Genomic DNA, 20,620 nt, shown 5'->3' with positions numbered 1-20,620 from the left:
GAAGGGACGTACTTCTCCTGCCAAGCCTGTCTCTGGGCGGAGTCATCCTGTAGCCCTTACAGCCTTGTTCACCCATCATTGTGCACCCACCATGGTCAGGGGTGGGGGTGGTGGTGGGCGGTGGTGTGATGCCACCCACAAAACAGGAGACATAGATATGATACTCAGGAGACGGGGATCCTAAGGGGGACCGTATATGGGAGCAGAGTGCCTGACACCGAGATTCCCTGGAACTGCGGGTGCCTGGAGATGAATGGGGTTTAGAATTCCATCTGAAAAGGCCCGGAGCCCTCTTTGCTTGTCTCTGCCTGCCTTCTTCGTTGTTTTTGGCCAGGTTTTAATTTTGGGAAACCATTTACAGCCCATTAAAAGATCAAATGTCTGGAGATGATGAATCAAGGCATCTGAAAATGTTTTCCAGTTCATAGCTCATTTCCCTATAGAAAGCTCTGACCCAGAGGTGGCTGGACTCTGTCTGTTCCACATCGCCAGGGGCAGATCTCAGGGTGGAGCATTGTCCTTAGATTGGACAGCAGTTCATCCCGAAGAGACTCATGCTGAATGCCCGAGGTGGCACTGATGCTCCCTGGTAGAGATGGAGGAGGGGTCCAGGCCCAGTTTCCCTGAGTAACTAGCAGAGGCAGTGGTTTGTATTGTACAGGTGGGACCCTACTGGCCGCCTGGGCAGGAAGGCTGGATTCCCTTCCCAGCTTGGCCTCTGATTTGAGCCATGGGCAGTGAGGTTTCATCTCTCAGTACTTCTTTTCCTATCTGCAAAATAGGAAGGACAGTCCTTACACTTGTATGAACGTTGTGGGGTTTCAGTAGCCAGGTAATCAATCATGACCCCTGGGGGTAGGTAGTGCCACATGGATCTGCTCACTTAGTCCTCACAATAACATTGAGAGGTAGAATTTTTTTATTTAACTGAGGCTCAGAGAGGGAACATCACTTTGCTCAAGTCACACAGCAGACTGGTGGCAGAACCAGGTCTCCTGATGCCTTTGGGGAGAGGGATCAACTTTTGATTACTTTTTCATGTTCTCTCATGGTATTTTTGACTGTGCCAATATATTCTCCTAGAAAATTGTCCAATTGTCAACATTTTGAAAAATGTTGATGTAAGATCAGACATAATATTTATTTACAATTTCTAATCTCTATGGGGATTTTTTTCTTGTTCTTAATGTCTTCTTATGTCTTTTGTTTGTTTCTCATTAAAAATTGTCTAGGTTTTGTCTGTTTGATTTTTTTTTAGACCTGTGTTTGATTTTGTTGATTCACTTTTGAAAGTAATCTATTTCATTAATTTCTTTTTAAAAAAATTTTATTTATTTTTGGCTGCATTGGGTCTTCTCTAGTTGCATGCTGCACACGGGCTTTCTCTAGTTGTGGCGAGCGGGGGCTACTCTTGGTTGCAGTGCGTGGGCTTCTCATTGTGGTGGCTTCTCTTGTTGCGGAGCACGGGCTCTAGGTGCGTGGGCTTCAGTAGTTGCAGCACGTGGGCTCAGTAGTTGTGGCTTGAGGGCTGTAGAGCACAGGCTCAGTAGTTGTGGTGCACGGGCTTAGTTACTCCACGGCATGTGGGATCTTCCCCGACCAGGGTGCGAACCCATGTCCCCTGTGCTTGGGGGTGGATTCTTAACCACTGCACCACCAGGGAAGCCCTATTTCATTAATTTCTGCTTCCATCTTTGTTAATTCCTTTCTTCTCCTTTCTAATTTCATTGTCTTCTAATTATTGTGTTTTCTGTTGCTACTTTCTTGCTTTTCTAGCATTCTGTTGGGTTAATCAAATCTTCTTTGTTTTACTTCTTTCTTTCATGGTTTGTCAGTTTTATGTCCTCTTCCTACACTTTCTAGTATTTATCTTAAAATTAAAAATTTTTTTTAAATTTTAAAATTTAATTGTATATTTATCTACTGCACCTAAAGTTGTAGTTTCTATATCTTTTCCTTAAACAAGACAAAAGTCTCAGCAAATATTAGTTCCTTCTGTCCCCTCTTTGCCATTGTCCATATTCAGATCACCTTGGATTTTAGATCTAGGCTGTTTTTAAATCTTATTATTGTTTCTTTGTTTGTAACTGCTCCTCACGTTTAATATATTCCTCCTATGCTCTCCTATGTCCGTTAGTTTGTTGGAATACATCCTCTAGTAATTCTTTCAGAAAAGGTGACTGATAAACTTTCTGAGTTCTTGTGCATCTGAAAATGTCTTTATTTTGCCTTCACCTTTGAAGAAGAGTTTGTTCAGGTATAGAATTCTAAATATTTCTAAATATTTCCCCTCAAAACTTTGAAGCAGTTGTGTCACTATATTCCCAATTCTGATATTGCTCATAAGAAATCTAATTTCAGTTTATTGTAGGTGATTTGTTTTTTCTTTTCTTTCTTCAGTGTTTAGTATTTTCTCTTCATTCTGAGTGTTCTGAAATTTCACCGCATTATGTCTGTCTTTGTTCATCTTGCTTAGCACTCAGTGGGCCCTTTTGAATTAAGAATTCATGTCTTTTACAAATATCATAGGATATCACTTATGTGTGGAATCTAAAGACATGATACAAATGAACTTATTTACAAAACAGAAATAGACTGACAGACATAGAAAACAAACTTATGGTTGCCAAAGGGGAAAGGTGGGGGGAGGGATAAATTAGGAATCTGAGATTAATAGATACACACTACAATATATAAAATAGATAAACAACAAGGACCTACTGTATAGCACAGGGAACTATACTCAGTATCTTGTAATAACCTATAATGGAAAAGAATCTGAAAAAGCATATGTATATATAACTGAATCACTTTGCTATATACCTGAAACATTGTAAATCAACTATATCTCAATTAAAAAATAAACATTATTCACACACACACAAAAGAATTCATGTCTTCAGCTCTGGAAAATATTCTTTATTATCGCTTTAAGTCTATACTTCCCTGTGCTCTCTCTGATCTCCCCTTCCAGGGCTACTAATAGATGTATGCTGGAATTTGGTCTGTCCTCCAGGTACCTCACCTTTTCTCACACATTTTCCATCTCTATGTCCCTTTGCAGTATATCCTTGGAAAGTTCACGGCTCAGATTTCCAGCTCATCAGCTCATTCCTTAGCTTTGTCTGTTCTGTGTTTTCAGCCCATCTGTCAAGCCTTTTTATTTTCACAGTCATACATTTCATTTCTAACATATCTAATTTTTTGATTTCATAATATTTCTTATGAGTGAAAAATTCTATCTCTTTAAGGACTTTAATTGTGCTTGAAAAAACTGTCTCCATTATTTGCTTCATTAATTGTTTTTTCTTGAAGTGTGATTTATTATCTGTTGAGTCAGTGCCTTTCTTTCAGGGTGTTGGCCTTTTTTCTTAAAAAATTTGCAATTGTTGGCATTTGGGGTTTTCCATTAGCTTGTCTCTGTTTCTCTGTTCACTGCTGCTTTGCCTCTTGGAGGGTTGGTAGTATAGGATAAAGAATGTGCAAGAATTCAGTTGTCTGACCTTGAGAGGGTCTCTGTTTCTTCTGGAGGTCATCAGCCTTTGAGGCACCCATTCTGACCACACCTGCCACAAAACAAGTGAGTTCAATGCCTGATTCTTGACACCAGCAGGGATAGGGATCCTGGTCCTACCTGTCTGGCTCCTTCTACCATGGTCCTTTGACAGTCACCTCTGCTGCTCCTATGTTGCACCCACCTTGAGCCCCAATCTTCCCTGTGTGTTTTGGACTGTACTTCCTCCTTCAATTTATTCCCATATGCTTTTCAGTCTCTCAAGGATTCCTCAAAATATCTGGCCCACTGCTTTTTGTTTTCCAATGCTGTTAGGGACTTATTTTTTACTTTATTTGTATTTTCTGCTTATTGAGCTCCGATTGACAAATTTAAGAAGTGTTTATTCAAGTTGTACAACTTGATTTTTTTGGTTTAAAACATGATGATTTAATTGCGTATACATCGTGAAATGATTACCATGGATTATTAACACATCTGTCATCTCACATTACCTTTTTTATGTGTGTGGTAAGAACACTTAAGATCTATTCTCTTAGCAAATTTCAAGTATACAATATGGTATTTTGAATTATAATCACTATGTGCAGATCTAATCTGTACATTCGATCCCCAGAACTTATTCATATTATAACTGGAAGTTTGTATCCTTTGACCAACGTCTCCCCATCTCTCCCATTCCCCCTCCCCTGGCAACCACTATTCTACTCTCTGGTTCTATGAGTTTGACATTTTCAGACTCCACTTATAAGTGAGATCATACAGATTTGTCTTTCTCTGTCTGACTTACTCACTGAGCATAATGTCCTCTAGGTTCATCCATGTTGTCACAACTGGTAGGATTACCTTCTTTTTTGTGGTCGAATAATTGTATTCCATTGTACATATACATTACATTTTCTTTATCCATTTATCTGTAGATGGACACTTAGGTTGTTTCCATCTTGGCTGTTGTGAATAGTGCTGCATTGAACGTGGAGGTGCAGATATCTCTTTGGGATACTGATTTTGTTTCCTTTGGATAGATACCCAGAATTGAGATTCCTGGATCATATGGTAGTTCTATTGTTAATTTTTTGAGGAACCTACCATAATGACTGCACCAATTTACATTCCTACCAACACTGTACCAGGGTTCCCTTTTCTCCACCACTCTTGTTGTCTCATGTCTTTTTGATAATAGCCATCCTAACAAGTGTGAGGTGATATCTTATTTTGATTTGCATTTCCCTGATGATTAGTGATGTTGAGCACATTTTCATATACCTGTTGGCCATTTATATGTATTCTTTGGAAAAATGTCTATTCAGATTTTTTGGCCATTTTTATTGGATTATTATTACTATTTTTTTGCTATTGAGTTTTATGAGTTCCTTATATATTTTGGATATCAATCCTTATCAGATAAATAGTTTGCAAAAATCCTAAAGCTCCCACAAAGGCATTTTTGTTCAAGAATGGCTGCCAAATTACTGTTACTGAAGGGTATTGAGTAAGGGACCTCCTCTCCCACCATCTTGCCGATGTCACAGTGGGGACTTATTTTTAGATTTTCAATATCTAGGATCTGGAGATGGGAGGGGGAGGTGTCTGCCATCTTGATCCAATCACCATATTGTTTGCACATGTCCCCTCTTCCCCGCTGCAGGCCCCAGCTCAGGCCTCCTCAGCTCTTACACACTGCACCAGAGGGGCTTTTCTAAAATCAGACCCATCTGAGTCATTCCCCACCGCGCCCACCCCCCAGTCCTTCAGTGGCTCTCCACCAATGTCATAAGACCCACCTCTGGCAGGTTCCCCGCCTCTTCCTTTCTCCTGGCTACTCCCTTTCCTCCAGCCTCAGGCCACGCCTAGTTGCACGCTGGTCCCTGGGCAGCTGCAGTCCGTCTCGCCAATGTGCCCTTGCTCACCCTGCTCTCTCCTCTGTGAACGGTCCCCCCTCATTGCCCCCACACTTTGGGTCTGCTGACTCTGACCTTTCAGTTCTCAGCTGATTGGCCTTTCTTAGGACCTGGTTTGGGGGCCCTGCTGGGTTCCCATGGTTCCCTGTGCTCATCCTGTGGTTGTTCCTATGAGCCAGTGTTCCCGTGTGTTCTCTTCATCTCGCCGACCGTCTTCCCCTCCAGAGTGGGATTTCCTGACAGGGGGACAGCCTTTATCACTGATTTCGCACGGAGTGTTTGAAGACTGAAATGATGCTGGGGCTTCATGGCTAGGGGGTGTGGGTACTCTCCCTTCCCCTTAGACCGGTACGCAGGGTCTCAGTGGGCCCCTTACCCAGGAGCACCGTCCCTCCGGCTTGTGGAGGGGCCCCTCCTCGGCCCGCACGGCCTTTTGATCCACAGTCGGCACCTCAGGAACAGGCAGGACTGACCTGACTGTTGCTCTCCCCACAGGCACTGGTGCCATCACACGGTGACACGGACGGTGTCCTGCCAGGTGCAGAACGGCTCAGAGACAGTGGTCCAGCGCGTGTACCAGAGCTGCCGGTGGCCCGGGCCCTGCGCCAACCTCGTGAGGTAAAGGCCGCGGGGCTGACCAGCTCTGCCTTGCCTGTCTGTTCCCTTGGATGAATCCAACCCTCGCACAGCTGCTGGGATAGGGGGGTTGACTCTCGGAAACAGAGTCGGACACGCATTTATGGAGCACCTTTTGTGTACGGGGCATGGGGGGTGTGCGTGCGCAAAGATGAAAGGGACATGCTCCCCACACGGAAGAGTCCTCACAATCCAGTGGGTATTTGATGAGCAGAAGGGCCAGGTGAGGCCCCCTCACACACCTCCCCACAAGCCCCGCCTCTCAAGGCCCGCCCCCTCATAGGCCCGCCCCCACAGCCACGCCCCCCTCAAGCCCGGCCCTTTTCACAGTCTTGCTCCTCTCCCCAGTGCCTTCCGCTCCCAGCCCTCAGCAGCTCCTCGGCATTCACAGGGAGAGCTCTGAATGAATGACCAGACTTTCTGGGTCTCTGAGACCCCACCTTGCAGTGCCTCGTTGTCCTCTCCCCCTCCAGGCCCTGCTCCAGCTCCAGGGACTGGCTTCCCTTACACCCTCACCCCCACACCTCTCCAGCCCTGCGTTTCTGCCTCAAAGACCCTTCCTCATCTCTGCCTGGGACCACCCTCCTCAAACTCCAAATCCCTTTCCCTTCTATGTTAAGAGAGCACTTTGTGCCCTCCACTGAAAGGACTTACTGCATGAGGTCTGTATTAGGTAAGGTTCTCCAGAGAAATAGAACCAATAGAATAAGTGTGTGTGTGTGTGTGTGTGTGTGTGTGTGTGTTGGATAGATATATAGGAGATGGAGAGATTTTTAAGGAATTGGCTCATGTGGTGGTAGAGGTTGGCGCATCCAAAAGCTGCAGGATGGGCTAATGGGCCAGAGACCCAGAGAAGAACTGATGTTTCAGAAGGAATCAGAAGGCAATCAGATGACAGAATTTACTCTTCCTCAGAGGAAGTCAGTCTTTTTCTGAAAGCCTTCACCTGATTGGATGAGGCCCACCACATTATGGAGGGTCATCTGCTTTACTCAAAGTTTACCGCCTTGATGTTAATCTCATCTAAAGAAATACTTTCATGGCAACATCCATCGGCATTTGATCAAATATCTGGGTACTGTCACTCAACCAAGTTGACACATAAAATTAACCATCAGAGGGTCATCATGAGTTGGATATGTTTTCATCACCAGAGATGGAGAATGAGCCCATGCATGAGTCAGGGCCTGTGCCCACACAGTGCTGTCCCCTGTAGGGCTCACCATGGAGCTGACACCAGAATCAGCCTGCAGCATGAATTAGTGGGACCCACAAATGTGGCAGAGAATCAGATCCTGGGCCAGAATTATTATTGTTTGTTTTTATTATGAAGATAGTGATACATACTCACTGCAGAAAAAGTTCAAACATTCGGTAATAACTGAATAAGGTAAAAAATGAGCATTCTTTCCTCTCCCGATGCCACCTCCATAATCCCATTATTAATATGTCATTCCAGACTTTTTTCTCCACTTATACGTATATATGTAAATATATTTTCTTTTTTTTTAAATTTATGTTTTATTGAAGTACAGTTGAATTACAATGTTGTGTTAATTTCTGCTGTATAGCAAAGTGACTCAGTTATACATATATATACATTCTTTTCATGTTCTTTTCCATTATGGTTTATCACAGGATATTGAATATAGTTCCCTGTGCTATACAGTAGGACCTTGTTGTTTATCCATTCTATATATACCAGTTTGTATCTGCTAATCCCAAGCTCCCAATCCCCTCCACGCCACCCTTAGCAACCACCAGTCTCTTCTCTATGTCCCTGATTATAAATGTATTTTCTTAAACAAATACTAAATGATGTTATTTTGTTCTACAACTTGCTTTTCCCCCAGAAAAATATTTTGAAATATATTCCCATAGAGCCACCTCATTTTTAACAGCTGTGTAGTATTCCACTGTAGAAAAGCATCATCATTTATTTCCCATGTCCTCAATTGATGGATATTTAAGTGGCTTCCTAGTTTAGCCATTCCAGACCATGCTTCAATTGCATCATTATATATATTTTAATACTTTTACAAGTGTTTTTAAAAAAATATTTATTTATTTGGTTGCACTGGTTCTTAGTTGCGGCAGACAGGCTCCTTAGTTGCAGCTTGTGGGCTCCTCAGTTGCGGCATGCATGTGGGATCTAGTTCCCTGACCAGGGATTGAACCTGGACCCCCTGCATTGGGAGCGTGGAGTCTTAACCACTGGACCACCAAGGAAGTCCCTACAAGTTTTTTTTTTTTTTTCAAACTTTTTTTTGGGAACAATTTTAGATTTACGTAAGTGTTGCAAAAAATAGTAAACAGAGTTTCTGCATAACTTTTCCTTTCACCCAGCTTCCCTGTCTTAGTCCGTTTGGGCTGCTATATCAAACCACTGTAGACTGGGTGGCTTAAACAACAAACATTTATTTCTCACAGTTCTGGAGGCTGAGAAGTCCAAGATCAAGGTGCTGGCAGATTCATTGTCTGGAGAGAGCTCTTTTCTTGGTTCACAGACAGCCCTCTTCTCAATGTATCTTCACATGGCAGAGGAGATGAGGGAGTTCCCTGGGGTCTCTTTTATAAGGGCACTAATCCCATTCATGAGGGCTCCACCCTCATGACCTAATCACCTCCCAAAGTCCCCACCTCCAAATATCATTACACTGGGGATTAGGTTTTAACATATGAATTTAGTGGGGTGACACAAATATTGAGTCTATAGCATACCCCTAAGATTAATATCTTTTGGGGCTTCCCTGGCAGTCCAGTGGTTGGGACTTCGCCTTCCAATGCAGGGGGTGGGGTTCGATCCCCGGTTGGGGAGCTAAGATCCCACATGCCTTGCAGCCAAAAAAACCAGAACATAAAACAGAAGCAATATTGTAACAAATTCAATAAAGACTTTAAAAATGGTCCACATAAAAAAGAATCTTAAAAAAAGATTAATATCTTCTATAACCATAGTACAATTATCCAAGCCAAGAAATTAACAACAATGCAATACTATAAACTAAGACCTTATTCAAATTTTACCAACTGTCCCACTAATATCATTTTTCTGTTATTTTTTTTCCCATTTTTCATTTAAGTTGTCATATCTCCTTAGTCTCCTCTAATCTGGGGCCATTTCTTAGTCTTACTTTGTCTTTCACGACCTTAACACTTGTGAAAGTACTGGCCAGTTATTTGATGGAGGTTATGCATTTTTGGCAAGGAGATTGTAAAAGCCATGTTGTACCTTTCTCAGGGCATCATATTAAGAGGTACATCAATCAATACTGGTGATGTTAACTTTGATCACTTAATTAAGGTGGTGTCTGCCAGGTTTCTCCACTGTTGTGTAATTATTTCTCCCTTTTTCATTTATAAGTATCTTGTGGGGAGATATCTGAGTCTAGACAAACGTCCTGTTCCTCATCCTATTTTCACCCAGTAATTTTAGCATCCATTGGTGATTCTTGCTTGCCATAATTATTATTATGGTGTTGGCCAAATAGTGATTTTCTATTTTCATCATTTTTTAGTAGTAGAGGTTCTTAACTTGGGGTCCGCATGGTACACAAGTGTTTTTATATACTCATTCTGCAGGAGGAATGGCTAAGTAAATGGATACGTCCATTAAAAATTGAAGGCAAAGGACTGCTTTTATTTTATTTTATTTTAAATTTATTTATTTATTTATATTTTATTTTTGGCTGTGTTGGGTCTTTGTTGCTACATGCGGGCTTTCTCTAGTTGTGGCGAGTGGTGGCTACTCTTCCGTGCAGTGTGCGGGCCTCTCATTGCAGTGGCTTCTCTTGTTGCGGAGCACGGGCTCTAGGCGCGTGGGCTCAGTAGTTGTGGCGCACAGAGTTACTTGCTCCACAGCATGTGGGATCTTCCCAGACCAGGGATCGAACCCGTGTCCCCTGCATTGGCAGGCGGATTGTTAATCACTGTGCCATCAGGGAAGTCCCTAAAGGACTGCTTTTAAATGCTGTGCTAGAGGGATGGCCAATGGATCCATAATGAAGAAAAGATGCTGACCCCCTTTCCTTTTCAGCAGAGGGCACAGAGACACCCCCCGCCCCCTTCCCCTCCCTCCCTCATCTCCCAGGAGCCTAATTCCAAGAACCTCCTGCCTTTCTCATCATCAGGGAGCGTCAGATGACCAGGTCACCACCTCCTGATCCTGGGAGCATCTTCTGAGAAGAAGGGTCTTTGGAGTCTGGTCTATAAGTGGACCTGACAGTGTGGATCCTGCTCAGTGTTGGAGGGGCTGCCCTGCCCTTCAAACAGCGAAGCTGCTGATTGGTCCCAGAATTCAGGCCACTGAGAAGCAAGGCTATGCCTGTCTCACAGTTCCGACCCCACCAGTCTCGCTTTTTGCAAGTGGGGAGCCAAGCTTGGAAGTGGCTCTTTACAAGACATGGGATTTGACTTCAGCAAACTCATATTGTCTTTGGAGTTGAGGCACACGAAGAGTTTATGCCTCAACTTTAGCCACAGTCCCGTGTGTTGGGTGCACCCCACGGTCAGCTCCCAAGGTGGAAGCAAAAAAGAGCACGTACGCATGTGCGCGCACACACACGTGCAATTGTATTGTATTTGGGTTTAGAGAATGAACTGTCAGGATTCCCTTTACTGAAAAACCTTGGAAGGAAGGGAACAGTTGGCTGGCTTTCTTAATGTCAAAATTACAGCTTGAGGTTTTTATATTTTCTAAATACAATAAGGCACCTTTAAGAAAAGCCAAACGAGCTAAGTACTGAATTACTGACCTCAACTGAAAAAATGTTAAATGATCATTAATTTTCACAACTGCCCTTTGCTTTATGACTTAAGAAATTACAGGAATAATGTTTCAGAAGCATCAGGGTCTTGTCTTTGGGGTGGGTGTTTACAGCCTTTCAGGGAGGCCTCTCCCTCTCCTTGGCATCAGGAGCTGAGAACAGAATGTTCAATCAGAGCAGACGTGCATTTGTCACGAGCCTTCCCTCTGCCTTCAAAACTTAGCCAGCAGGAGCTTTGTTAAGGAAAATTTAATTCCCATTCTTTCAAGGAATTCTGTATTTCTGATGTAATTGTCATTTCTACTTCTGTTATTGTTATTTGTTAACTTCCTCACCAGTAACACATATCTGAGTTAGAACTGGGGTGTACCCCCTTTGTGGTCTCTGGCTGCTGGCTGGGCAGGAGGGTGGTAGGTTGCTCCCTGGTGACCTGGGGTATCACGTGCATCCTGCTTTCAGGTCCCAGTTCCGCTGGTTTCACATACGATGCATTGTTTTTGTAGCAGCCACCTCACTTGTGTCCCCACATCCCTCCTGTCCCCCTCCAGTTCCTTCTGGCCGATCATGGCACAACCCTACTCCAAATCTTCCAGAAGCTTCCATCTCACCTAAAAGTCCACACCTCTCTCTGCGGCCAACCAAGGTCTCATGTGACCTGGACCCTGTTCTCTTCCTGACCCCGTGGCCTTTCATGGGCTGCCTCGCTCCTTGGGCTCCGGTCACACGGACCTTGCTGGCCTGGAGGCTGCATCCCTCCTCGGAGCTTCACATTTGCTTGTCCTTTTGCCTCGACTGCTTTCACCCCGAGAAACTGGAAAAGCTGGATCTCCTTACATGATTCAGTTCTCTGCTCTAGCGTCTGTCTTACCTCAGACCCCATAATTCTCCAGCCTTTATCCCACTTAATCTTTTTTTTTAAATTTATTTATTTTATTTATTTTTAGCTGCGTTGAGTCTTTGTTGCTGCACGTGGGCTTCCCCTAGTTGCGGCGAGTGGGGGCCACTCCTCGTTGCAGTGCACGGGCCTCTCATTGCGGGAGCTTCTCCCACGGCAGAGCCCGGGCTCCAGGCGCACAGGCCTAGTAGTTGTGGCACGTGGGCCCAGCAGTTGTGGCACACGGGCTCAGTATTTGTGGCATGCGGGCTCTAGAGCACAGGCTCTATGGCATGGGGGATCTTCCCGGACCAGGGCTCGAACCCATGTCCCCTGCATGGGCAGGTGGATTCTCAACCACCGCACCACCCGGGAAGCCCTATCCCGCTTAATCTTATTCTTAGCATTTGTCACTTTCTGACCCACAGTGTTCATCCTGTGGTCAGCCTGGTCATCGTCTGCCTGGCCCTCTAGCCTGGGGGCTGGGGGAGGGTGGGGGCTGTCTTACTCCCTTCTGTACTCCCAGTGCCTAGCGTTCAGGGGCTCAAGAAACCTTGAAAAAGCCTTACCGAATTGATGGTTCTATGTCGGGAGGGTGAAATGAGATAAAGTTGTCAGAACACTGAAATCGTGCACAGCGAGTGCGTGATGGTGAGCTGTGAGCACAGATCTTTATGGAGCAAAGTTCTTGTCTTCTAAACTGGTCTGCAAACTTGCAGTGAGGAGATGGAGGCTCAGAGAGGCAAAATGACTTGCTCAAGGTCACAAGGAGAGTCACAGGGACTGGGTTGGGCTTGATGCTGGCCCATCAAGCAGGCCCCATTAGGATGCTCCTGAGGTTTCAAGGCCCAGCTCCCTTTTCCCCCAAATGAACGTCTGTACACCTCCTCCTGTATACAGGCCCCGAGGCTCCCAGGAGAGTGCGGGTGAGAACACAGACCAGTTCCTGACTTGGAGAGATGACGGTGGGGCTGGGGAGGGGAACAGTAGTCAGGGCAGCACAGTAACAAGTGCACAGTTATGTCTGTCCCTGGTGCTGTGTGGAGACCGAGTGGGGCCCAGACCTGCGGGGAGAGCTTTCCTGAGCTGGGGCAACCTGTGAGGGGAGTTTTCCAAGGTAAGAAAGAGCTCCAGGGATTGCCCTGGTGGTCCAGGGGTTAAGACTCCGCACTTCCAGCGCAGGGGCAGGGGGCACGGGTTCGATCCCTGGTCTGGGAACTAAGATGCCACATGCCACGTGGTGCAGCCAAAAAATAAAGACAAAGCTCCAGACTGTATAGCCCTGTCTCTGTAAGATTATTGTTTCTTAGCCTAATTTTTTAAAGCATACTTTTACGGTTTTCTTAAGAGTCTGCATGCTGCAAAATCTGTGTGCTGGGCTGATTACCCAGAGCAGAGCCTCAGGGCGGGAGGAGCTTGGGAGGTCCCTGGGAGCCCTTTGAGGCAGAGACTGTGTCTTATGCATGTTTTCCCGTGCCTCACAATACCTTGGGCTGAAAACAATAGATGACATTGCTGAAAGAGGCTTCGATAACAGGAACCTATTAATCTCACAACAATCTGGAAGAGCTGCTTCCGTTTGGGCCGATGATATGCTCAAGATCTCGGCCTCCTTTATCTTCCTCTCTGCCAGCCCCTGTGTGTCGGCCACATGGTTCCTCAAGAGTATAGAAGGGCGGCAGCAGCTCCAGGCATCACGTCTCATATAACAGTGTCCCAAAAAAGGAGGAAAGGGGATTTGGCATCGTTTTTTCCTATCAGAGAGGATTGTCTTTTCCAGAGCCTTCAGCTGATTCCCCTGATGTTTCATTGGCCCGGATTTGTCCTCTCAGCCTGCCTTTCCCCACCTCTAAAATGGGAGTGATAGAGTGCTCCTTAAGAGGTTGTTGGAGGATGGTTTGAAGTTCAGTGGGGGAAGTCCCGCACAGACCCTGGCTTGTAAGAAGTGCTCTGGGAATGCAACCTGAGGCCGGGCCATGGCTCAGCTAAGAACAAAAACAGACTCACAGATAGAACAGACTCGTGGTTGCCAACGGGGAAGGGGAGTAGGGGAGGGCAGGAATGGGAGTTTGGGATTAGCAGAGGCAAACTATTATATATAGGATGGATAAACAACAAGGTCCTACTGTATAGCACAGGGGACTATATTCAGTATCCTGTGACAACCCATAATGGAGAAGAACATGAAAAAGAATATATATATATATATATATATATATATATATATGTATAACGGATTCATTTTGCTGTACAGCAGAAATTAACACAACATTGTAAATCAACTATACTTCAATAAAATTTAAAAAAATAAATGAAGAAGCAGATCCCAGGAAAACCACCCCAAGGCAGCTCCCAGCAGGTAGTTCAGGCCTGGGCGTGCTCTGAGCTTGCATTTCTCATTCTGAGGTTAGGGTGGCCAACCCCAGCTGAACCCCCACAGCCGCCTTGTGCTGTACTCTCTTGTTTATAATCCTGGCTACTCAGCTGTGTCTTGCCATGCTTCAATCCGCTGTTCCCTTCATTTCTGGAAACATTTTGGATGCTTTGATTGGTGTTCACACAGAATTTTGCACAGGAAACAAGATGGCACATGACTGTGGCATGATCAGTGGCGGACTGCCTCTCCCAATTCTCCATTTCATCCTCCATCTTACCATCCCTTTGATCTCTAGGACATGAACAGATCCTAGATTTCTTACCTTTTTTCTTTTTTAAAAAATTGAGGGCTTCCCTGGTGGCGCAGTGGTTGAAAGTCCGCCTGCCGATGCAGGGGACACGGGTTCATGCCCCGGTCCAGGAAGATCCCACATGCCGCGGAGCGACTAGGCCCGTAAGCCATGGCCGCTGAGCCTGCACATCCAGAGCCTGTGCTCCGTAACGGGAGAGGCCACAACAGTGAGAGGCCCACGTACTGCAAAAAAAAAAAAAAAAAAATTTGAGACATAATTGACACACAACATTGTGTAAGTTTGAGTTGTACAAGTTGATACATTTATATATTACAATCTAATTGCTGCAGTAGCTTTTGCTAACACCTTATCACGTCACCTCAGTATCTAGCTTTCTGGTCATGACGACACAAGAAAGAGAAAGAGGGAGGGTGACTCATTCTCACGAGAGCTGGTGCAAATTTGTCAAGATGCCCGTGAATGTTTTGATTGGGGCTGATATAGTTTAGCTTGTGCACAATGTCCCCCAGATTTGTCATCTAAGATGATGTGATCGTGTTTGAACAGATATTTGTCCACATTTCACTGGAAAAGGAAGAGGCTGTTCTCACCATCGCATACTAAAGACACCCAGGCTCCCCCCACTGCTTTTCTCCTCCCTTATTTCCTTCTTCATTTCTGACTCTTGGAGGAGTTTTCCTTTTGGTCCTGGGAATAATTCACCTGCACTCTCTTTCTCTCTGTGGCATTTTGTTTACTTTGTTCTATGCATCTCATGCCTCCTTGCCATGGTTATAGCCTGTTATGGGGGTTGGGGGGTATACAGTAAGGTGGGCTTCAGAGTCAAAAAGACCAGCTGTGTGACTTTGAGCAAGTTACTTGCCCTCTCTGAGCCTTATTTCTAAAACGGAGACAATGCCTGTCTTGTAGGGCGGTTGTTAGGATTCCAGGAGAGAAAGTGCTAGTTCGTGCTGTGTGTGTGATGTGTTTTGGGACATGCTAATGACAGTTATTTGTTAACTGTTATTTTCTGTTGGCCAGTGAACTCCTTCTGCCTTGGAGGTCCAGTTGCACCCTCCCAGGCAGAAGTGATAAGTCCTTCAGTTATATTCCCCCAGAATCTTATTTGGCCTCTCCTAGAGCACAGCTGGACTTGTTTTCGTTAATTGTCTGCCTGGCCATCTCTCCTCTTGCTGGAGTCTGTCCCTCAAGGGCAGGGGGTATCTGCTGTTCACCTTGAGATCCTCTGGGCGTTTTGTGTCTGCCTGGAGAAGGTTATCACGAACTTGGTAAAGTTTTGCCCACATCCTCCTCCTTTCTGCTTCCTGTCCCCCACTCCCCCACTGGCTGGGGTGCTCCCACCCTATAAGGAAGGGTTTCCCTCAGCTGGATCCCTTCACCAGAGGTGTGTCACACCTCAGGGGAATTCATCTTTAACTGAAGACTCCTGGACCAGGCTTCACCAGGTCCTGTGTAGAATTGTGGGCAGTCCGACCAGAAAAGAATAAACATGACACGGAAGCTTGTAGAACCCTAAACGTCCTGTCTTCTTCTGGCCGTGTTTGGAAACGGGGCTCCATCCCAATTCCCTCGTGTGGCTGTGACAGTGTGACCAGAAGGGAGGACATGGGGCCCCAGCCTAGTTGTCAGGAGAGCGTGTCTGAGCCCCGGTAGAGAAGGGCTAGAATGTCGGGTTTAACCTGGCTGTTGTCTTGGGCAGTGAGCCTGCTGGTGGGAAGGGCTGGTCGGTGGGTGGGGCCAGGAAGTGAGAGCCCAGGGGCTCTGGGTGGCATGCGATTGGGCGCCGCCCGGGGGGGGGGGGGGGGGGGGGATGCTCTCTGACCTGTGTATCTGGAGCCTGTGGTCCAGTCAGGAGCCCTGTCTTCCTCCCTGGCTGTTTGCTGATCTCCTCCTCCCTTCTCCCCAATTTGGGTGCTGAGTCTGGGCCCGGATCCTAGTCCGTCCCTCTCCCCTGACTCCATTCACTCACCGTGAGCTCGATCCGGAGTCGAACTTAATAAATGGATGCTGGTGGGCCTGCCCAGTCACCTGGACACGGCTGTCCACGGGCGTCCCCTCCTTGGAGTCCAGGCAATGGCCTCCTCCCTCTCCTAGAGGTGCGCTTAACTTTGCCTAGAAATAGGTAACATGATTTGGGGTGCTCGGAAAACCCCTGTCCCCGGATATCCCTTCCCAGGAGGCCTGGAATGTCTTGTTTGTTCACTCATTCATTCATTCATTCATGTTTGCCTGGAGGCCGGCTGCATGCCAGGCCCTGGCCAAAAGAGAGCGCATGACTATCTGTCTCTCTTCAAAGAGATGACTGTCCAGGAGCGAGGAAGGATGGTTTGAATGGTGGCTGGGGTCCAAGGTAAGCCAGGCACTTCAACCTGACAGGGGGCTGGGGAAGGCTCCTGGGACGAGGTGACATCTGAGCTGAGGCAGGGCCTCGCAGCAAAGAAACAGAACAGCTGGTGGCCACAATGGGAGGGGCTCAGGGGCTCCAGACCCCTGCATGGGGCTGGGTGATGACAGATGTGGGGGGGCACATGAAGCAGAGGTAGGGGGACCACAGGCCTAATGCACTCAGCTGAGGGGTTGGGGCTTAGCTGGTCCTTCCCTTCGATTCTGCAGCACCTGGTCCAGGAGCCTTCAGTTAAATAGAATTATCTCCCCACCCCTCCTGCCAAGACAACTGGCTGAGGGACTGCTTTCTCCTTTGATGGGAGCACCTTGGGCAGCGAGAGCCCAAAGCAGGAGGGAGGAGGCAGAAAGGAGTGTGAGCTGGGTGAGAAGCCCTCTCTACCCATCACATTTGTGCCTGAGGAGTGCCCTGCTGGCTCAGAGCTCTGGGTTTTCTCGGAGGAGCAGGCTGGCCCCGCTCTACCACCTGCAGAGCCGTAGGAGATGGAGCCGGACTCAGGCATGATGGGGGCCTACCTGCACCCCCTCCCCTCCCCCGCAGAACAGAGTGCCTGGGTCCTAGGGCCCTTCTACCCAGGCAGAGGGGACCCTTTAGGAAGGCCACTCTGGCCTTCCTTCAGCCATGCCCATCCTCATGGGGCAAGGAGTCCATGAGGCCAGGGGGATGTGTCCATCTGGAGCCTATGCCCCACTTCTAGACCATTCTCTGGATACCTGGCTAAACAGCCCTGAGTGGCTTCCAGGCCTGCCCTGGCCTCTTCCTTGAATCTTGGGGACGGTGCCTGTGGTGGGTGCACCGCAAGCCTTAAGAGGAGGGTGAGGGGTGGCTATTTGTGGGGTGAGGCGCATGGACGGAGCTGGGACGTGCAGGCTGGGTCCAAACACCAAGTGTGGGATGGAGCTGAGGGTAGGAAGAGAAGGGGTGGGGATCGGGGTCTCACTTGTTTCGTTTGTAAAAATGATGCGTTGTATGAAGTTATTGGGGGGATTCAGTGCTGGGGCGATGGCATGTGTCGGCCAGTGTCTTGCTGGTGATATGCTCTTGATATGTTGGCTACGACTCCCAGAGAAGACGTATAAATATCAAATGACTCACGAGGGGACACGGAGCTGGGTTGCTGCCGAGTGGTTGGAGCACCTGCACCAGCGCCCTCCTGCTGCCCATTCTGCTCAGTGTGAATTCTGGGCTGGGGCCACCACAGGGAGAAGGGGTTTCTGCAATTCTGCAGAATTAGATTTGGGGATCAGCGGGACCATAATCCTTGGTGGCGCCTCTCTTTGCTGAGCGCTGTGAAGTCAGCACATTATCTCATTACACCCCGATGACATTTTTATGACAAAACTGTGCAGGTGGGGGAAGGGAGGGTGTGGTTATGAAAACATGAGTGTAACAGAATCTGGGCACACTGAAGCCGATTTGGAATGCACTAGAGGACTGGCATGTGTCCCCAATCCCTCCCTGTGCCCCCACCCACTCCCCCAGGAGCTCCACGTAGGCCTCTTTGTGTTTGTTCATCCACTCAAGTGTCTCAACAAATATTTATTAAGGGCCTACTTTGTGCCTGGGGGGGGAATATGATGGAGAATAAGACCAAATCCTCTCTCTGATGGAGTTTCTATTCACGTAAATATGAAAACAGGAAAAAAATATTCCCTCCTAATGAGTTCAGGAAATTAAAATAGGGTAATGACGGAGAATAAATCCGGGCTACTTTAGAGGACACGGGAGAGAGATTCTTTGAAGAGATGATGTTGATGCTGAGTCATGAATGGTGAGAAAGAGCCTCCGTGTGAAGGTGGGGTGGAGATAGTTGGTGCAAAGGCCCTGAGGCAGTGAGGTCCCAGATGAAGGAACAGAGAGAAAGGTCCATGTCCAGAAGCAGAGCAGGTGAGGAGGATACAGAGGCAGAGACTGACCTCACTCAACAAGCTTAAGTTTGGAATTTATTGCAAGAGTACTGGGACGTCATTGAAGGTTTTGAGTACTGATGATAAATGTCTTGATTTAGGTTTTTTAAAAAAATTAAACTTTTTATTTCAAGATCCTTGTAAATTCATAAGCACTTGTAAGACATAATTTAATTGTGTTAAAATACACATAAATCAAAATTTGCCATCTTAACCATTTTTTCTTTCTTTTGGCCACACCACATGGCATGCGGGATCTTAGTTCCCCAATCAGGGATTGAACCCATGCCCCCTGCAGTGGAAGCGTTGAGTCTTAACCACTGGACCGCCAGGGAAGTCGCGCCATCGTAACCATTTTTAAGTGTACAGTTCAGCAGTATTAAGTATGTCTACACTGCTGTGCAACCATCACCACCATCCATCTCCATAATTCTTTGCATCTTGTAAAACTGAAACTCTATACCCATTAAACAATAACTCCCCATTCTCCCTTCCCTCCAGCCCCTGGAAACCACCATTACCACTAATCTGTTCTCCATTTCTATAATTTTGTCATTTCAAGAATGGAATCATACAGTATATAACTTTTCAGGAATGGGTCTTTTTATTCATAATTCTCTGGAGATTCATCCAGGCTGTTGGGTGTGTCAAGAATTCTTTCCTTTTTATAGCTGAGTAGTATTCTGTAGTATGGATGTGCCACAGTTAGTTTAACCATGTGTCTGTTAAAAGACATTGAAAAACAGCTGGGTCGTTTCCAGTTTGGGGCTATATTGAACAAAGCTGCTATAAACATTCATGAACATTCAAGTTTTTGTGTGAACATCAGTTTTTATTTCTTTGGGTAAATGCCCAGTAGTGTAATTGTTGGGTCATATGGTACTTGCATGTTTAATTTTTAAAGAAACTGCCGTACCATTTTACATTCCCACCAGCAAAGTCTGAGTGATCCAGTTTCATGCATCCCTGCCAGCATTTGGTGTTGTCACAATATTTTATTTTAGCCATTCTGTGTAGTCTGTTTAATTGTGGTTTTAATTTGCATTTCCCTAGGGGCTAATAATGTTGAACATCTTTTCATATGCTTATTTGTCATCCAGATATCTTCTTTTGTGAAATGTCTCTTCATGTCTCTTGCCCATTTTCTAATTGGATTTTTTTTTTTTTTTTTTTTTACTGTGGAGGTTTGAGATGTCTTTGTATATTCTAGATACTAGCCCATTGTCAGATACGTGGTTTGCAAATATTTTCTCCCACTCTGTGGCTTGCCTTTTCATCTTCTTAACACTCTTTTGCAGAGTCAAAGTTTTTAATTTCAACAAAGTCCAGTGGATCAGGTTTTCATTTTATGGATCATGCTTTCGGTGTCAAATCTAAGACCATTTTCTCCTATTTTTTTTTTTTCTAAAAGTTTTAAGTTTTATATTTGACACATAAGTCCGTGATCCATGTTGGGTTGGTTTTTGCATGAGGTGTGTGATTTAGGGAGAGGTTCATTTCATTGGTCTATGGATATCCCAGCTACACAAGTACCATTTGTTGAAAACATCCTTCCTTCATTGAATTGCTTTTGCATGTTTGTCAAAAATCATTTGGGCACAATTGTGTTGGTCTCTTTCTAAGTTCTCTTTTCTGTTCCATTGATACGTGTGTCTGTAGTTCTGCCAGTATCACACGGTCTCGATTGCTGTAGCTATGCAAGTCTTGGAATCGGGTAGATTGATTTTTCCCACTTTATTCATCTCTTTTGAAATTGTTTTAGCTACTATAGTTCCTATGTCTTTTCATATGAACTGTAGACTAATTTTGTCTATATCTACCAAAAATCTTCATGAGATTTTAACAGGAATTGCATTAAACCTGTATATCCACTTGGGGAAAATTGATATCTTTATTACATTGACTCTTCCAATCCAGAACTATGGATT

At 45.8% G+C, this 20,620-nt stretch overlaps 1 protein-coding gene across 2 annotated transcripts in view; it reads left to right on the top strand.

Annotated features, from left to right (window-relative positions):
- Nucleotides 1-20,620, top strand: part of COL26A1 (collagen type XXVI alpha 1 chain) — a 171,747-nt gene that overhangs the window by 37,767 nt on the left and 113,360 nt on the right. For both annotated transcript variants that reach the window (XM_029221033.1, XM_029221035.1), the window contains exon 2: nt 5,911-6,033. In XM_029221033.1, coding sequence (XP_029076866.1) covers nt 5,911-6,033 — 123 coding nt within the window. The remainder of the gene's footprint in view (nt 1-5,910; nt 6,034-20,620) is intronic.

Source organism: Monodon monoceros, unplaced genomic scaffold, assembly GCF_005190385.1.
Source record: "Monodon monoceros isolate NGI ecotype Baffin Bay Population unplaced genomic scaffold, NGI_Narwhal_1 Super_Scaffold_13, whole genome shotgun sequence".
Classification (NCBI taxonomy): domain Eukaryota; kingdom Metazoa; phylum Chordata; class Mammalia; order Artiodactyla; family Monodontidae; genus Monodon; species Monodon monoceros.
Note: the sequence above shows the minus strand (reverse complement) of the source record. Positions and strands in the feature narration are given on the sequence as shown.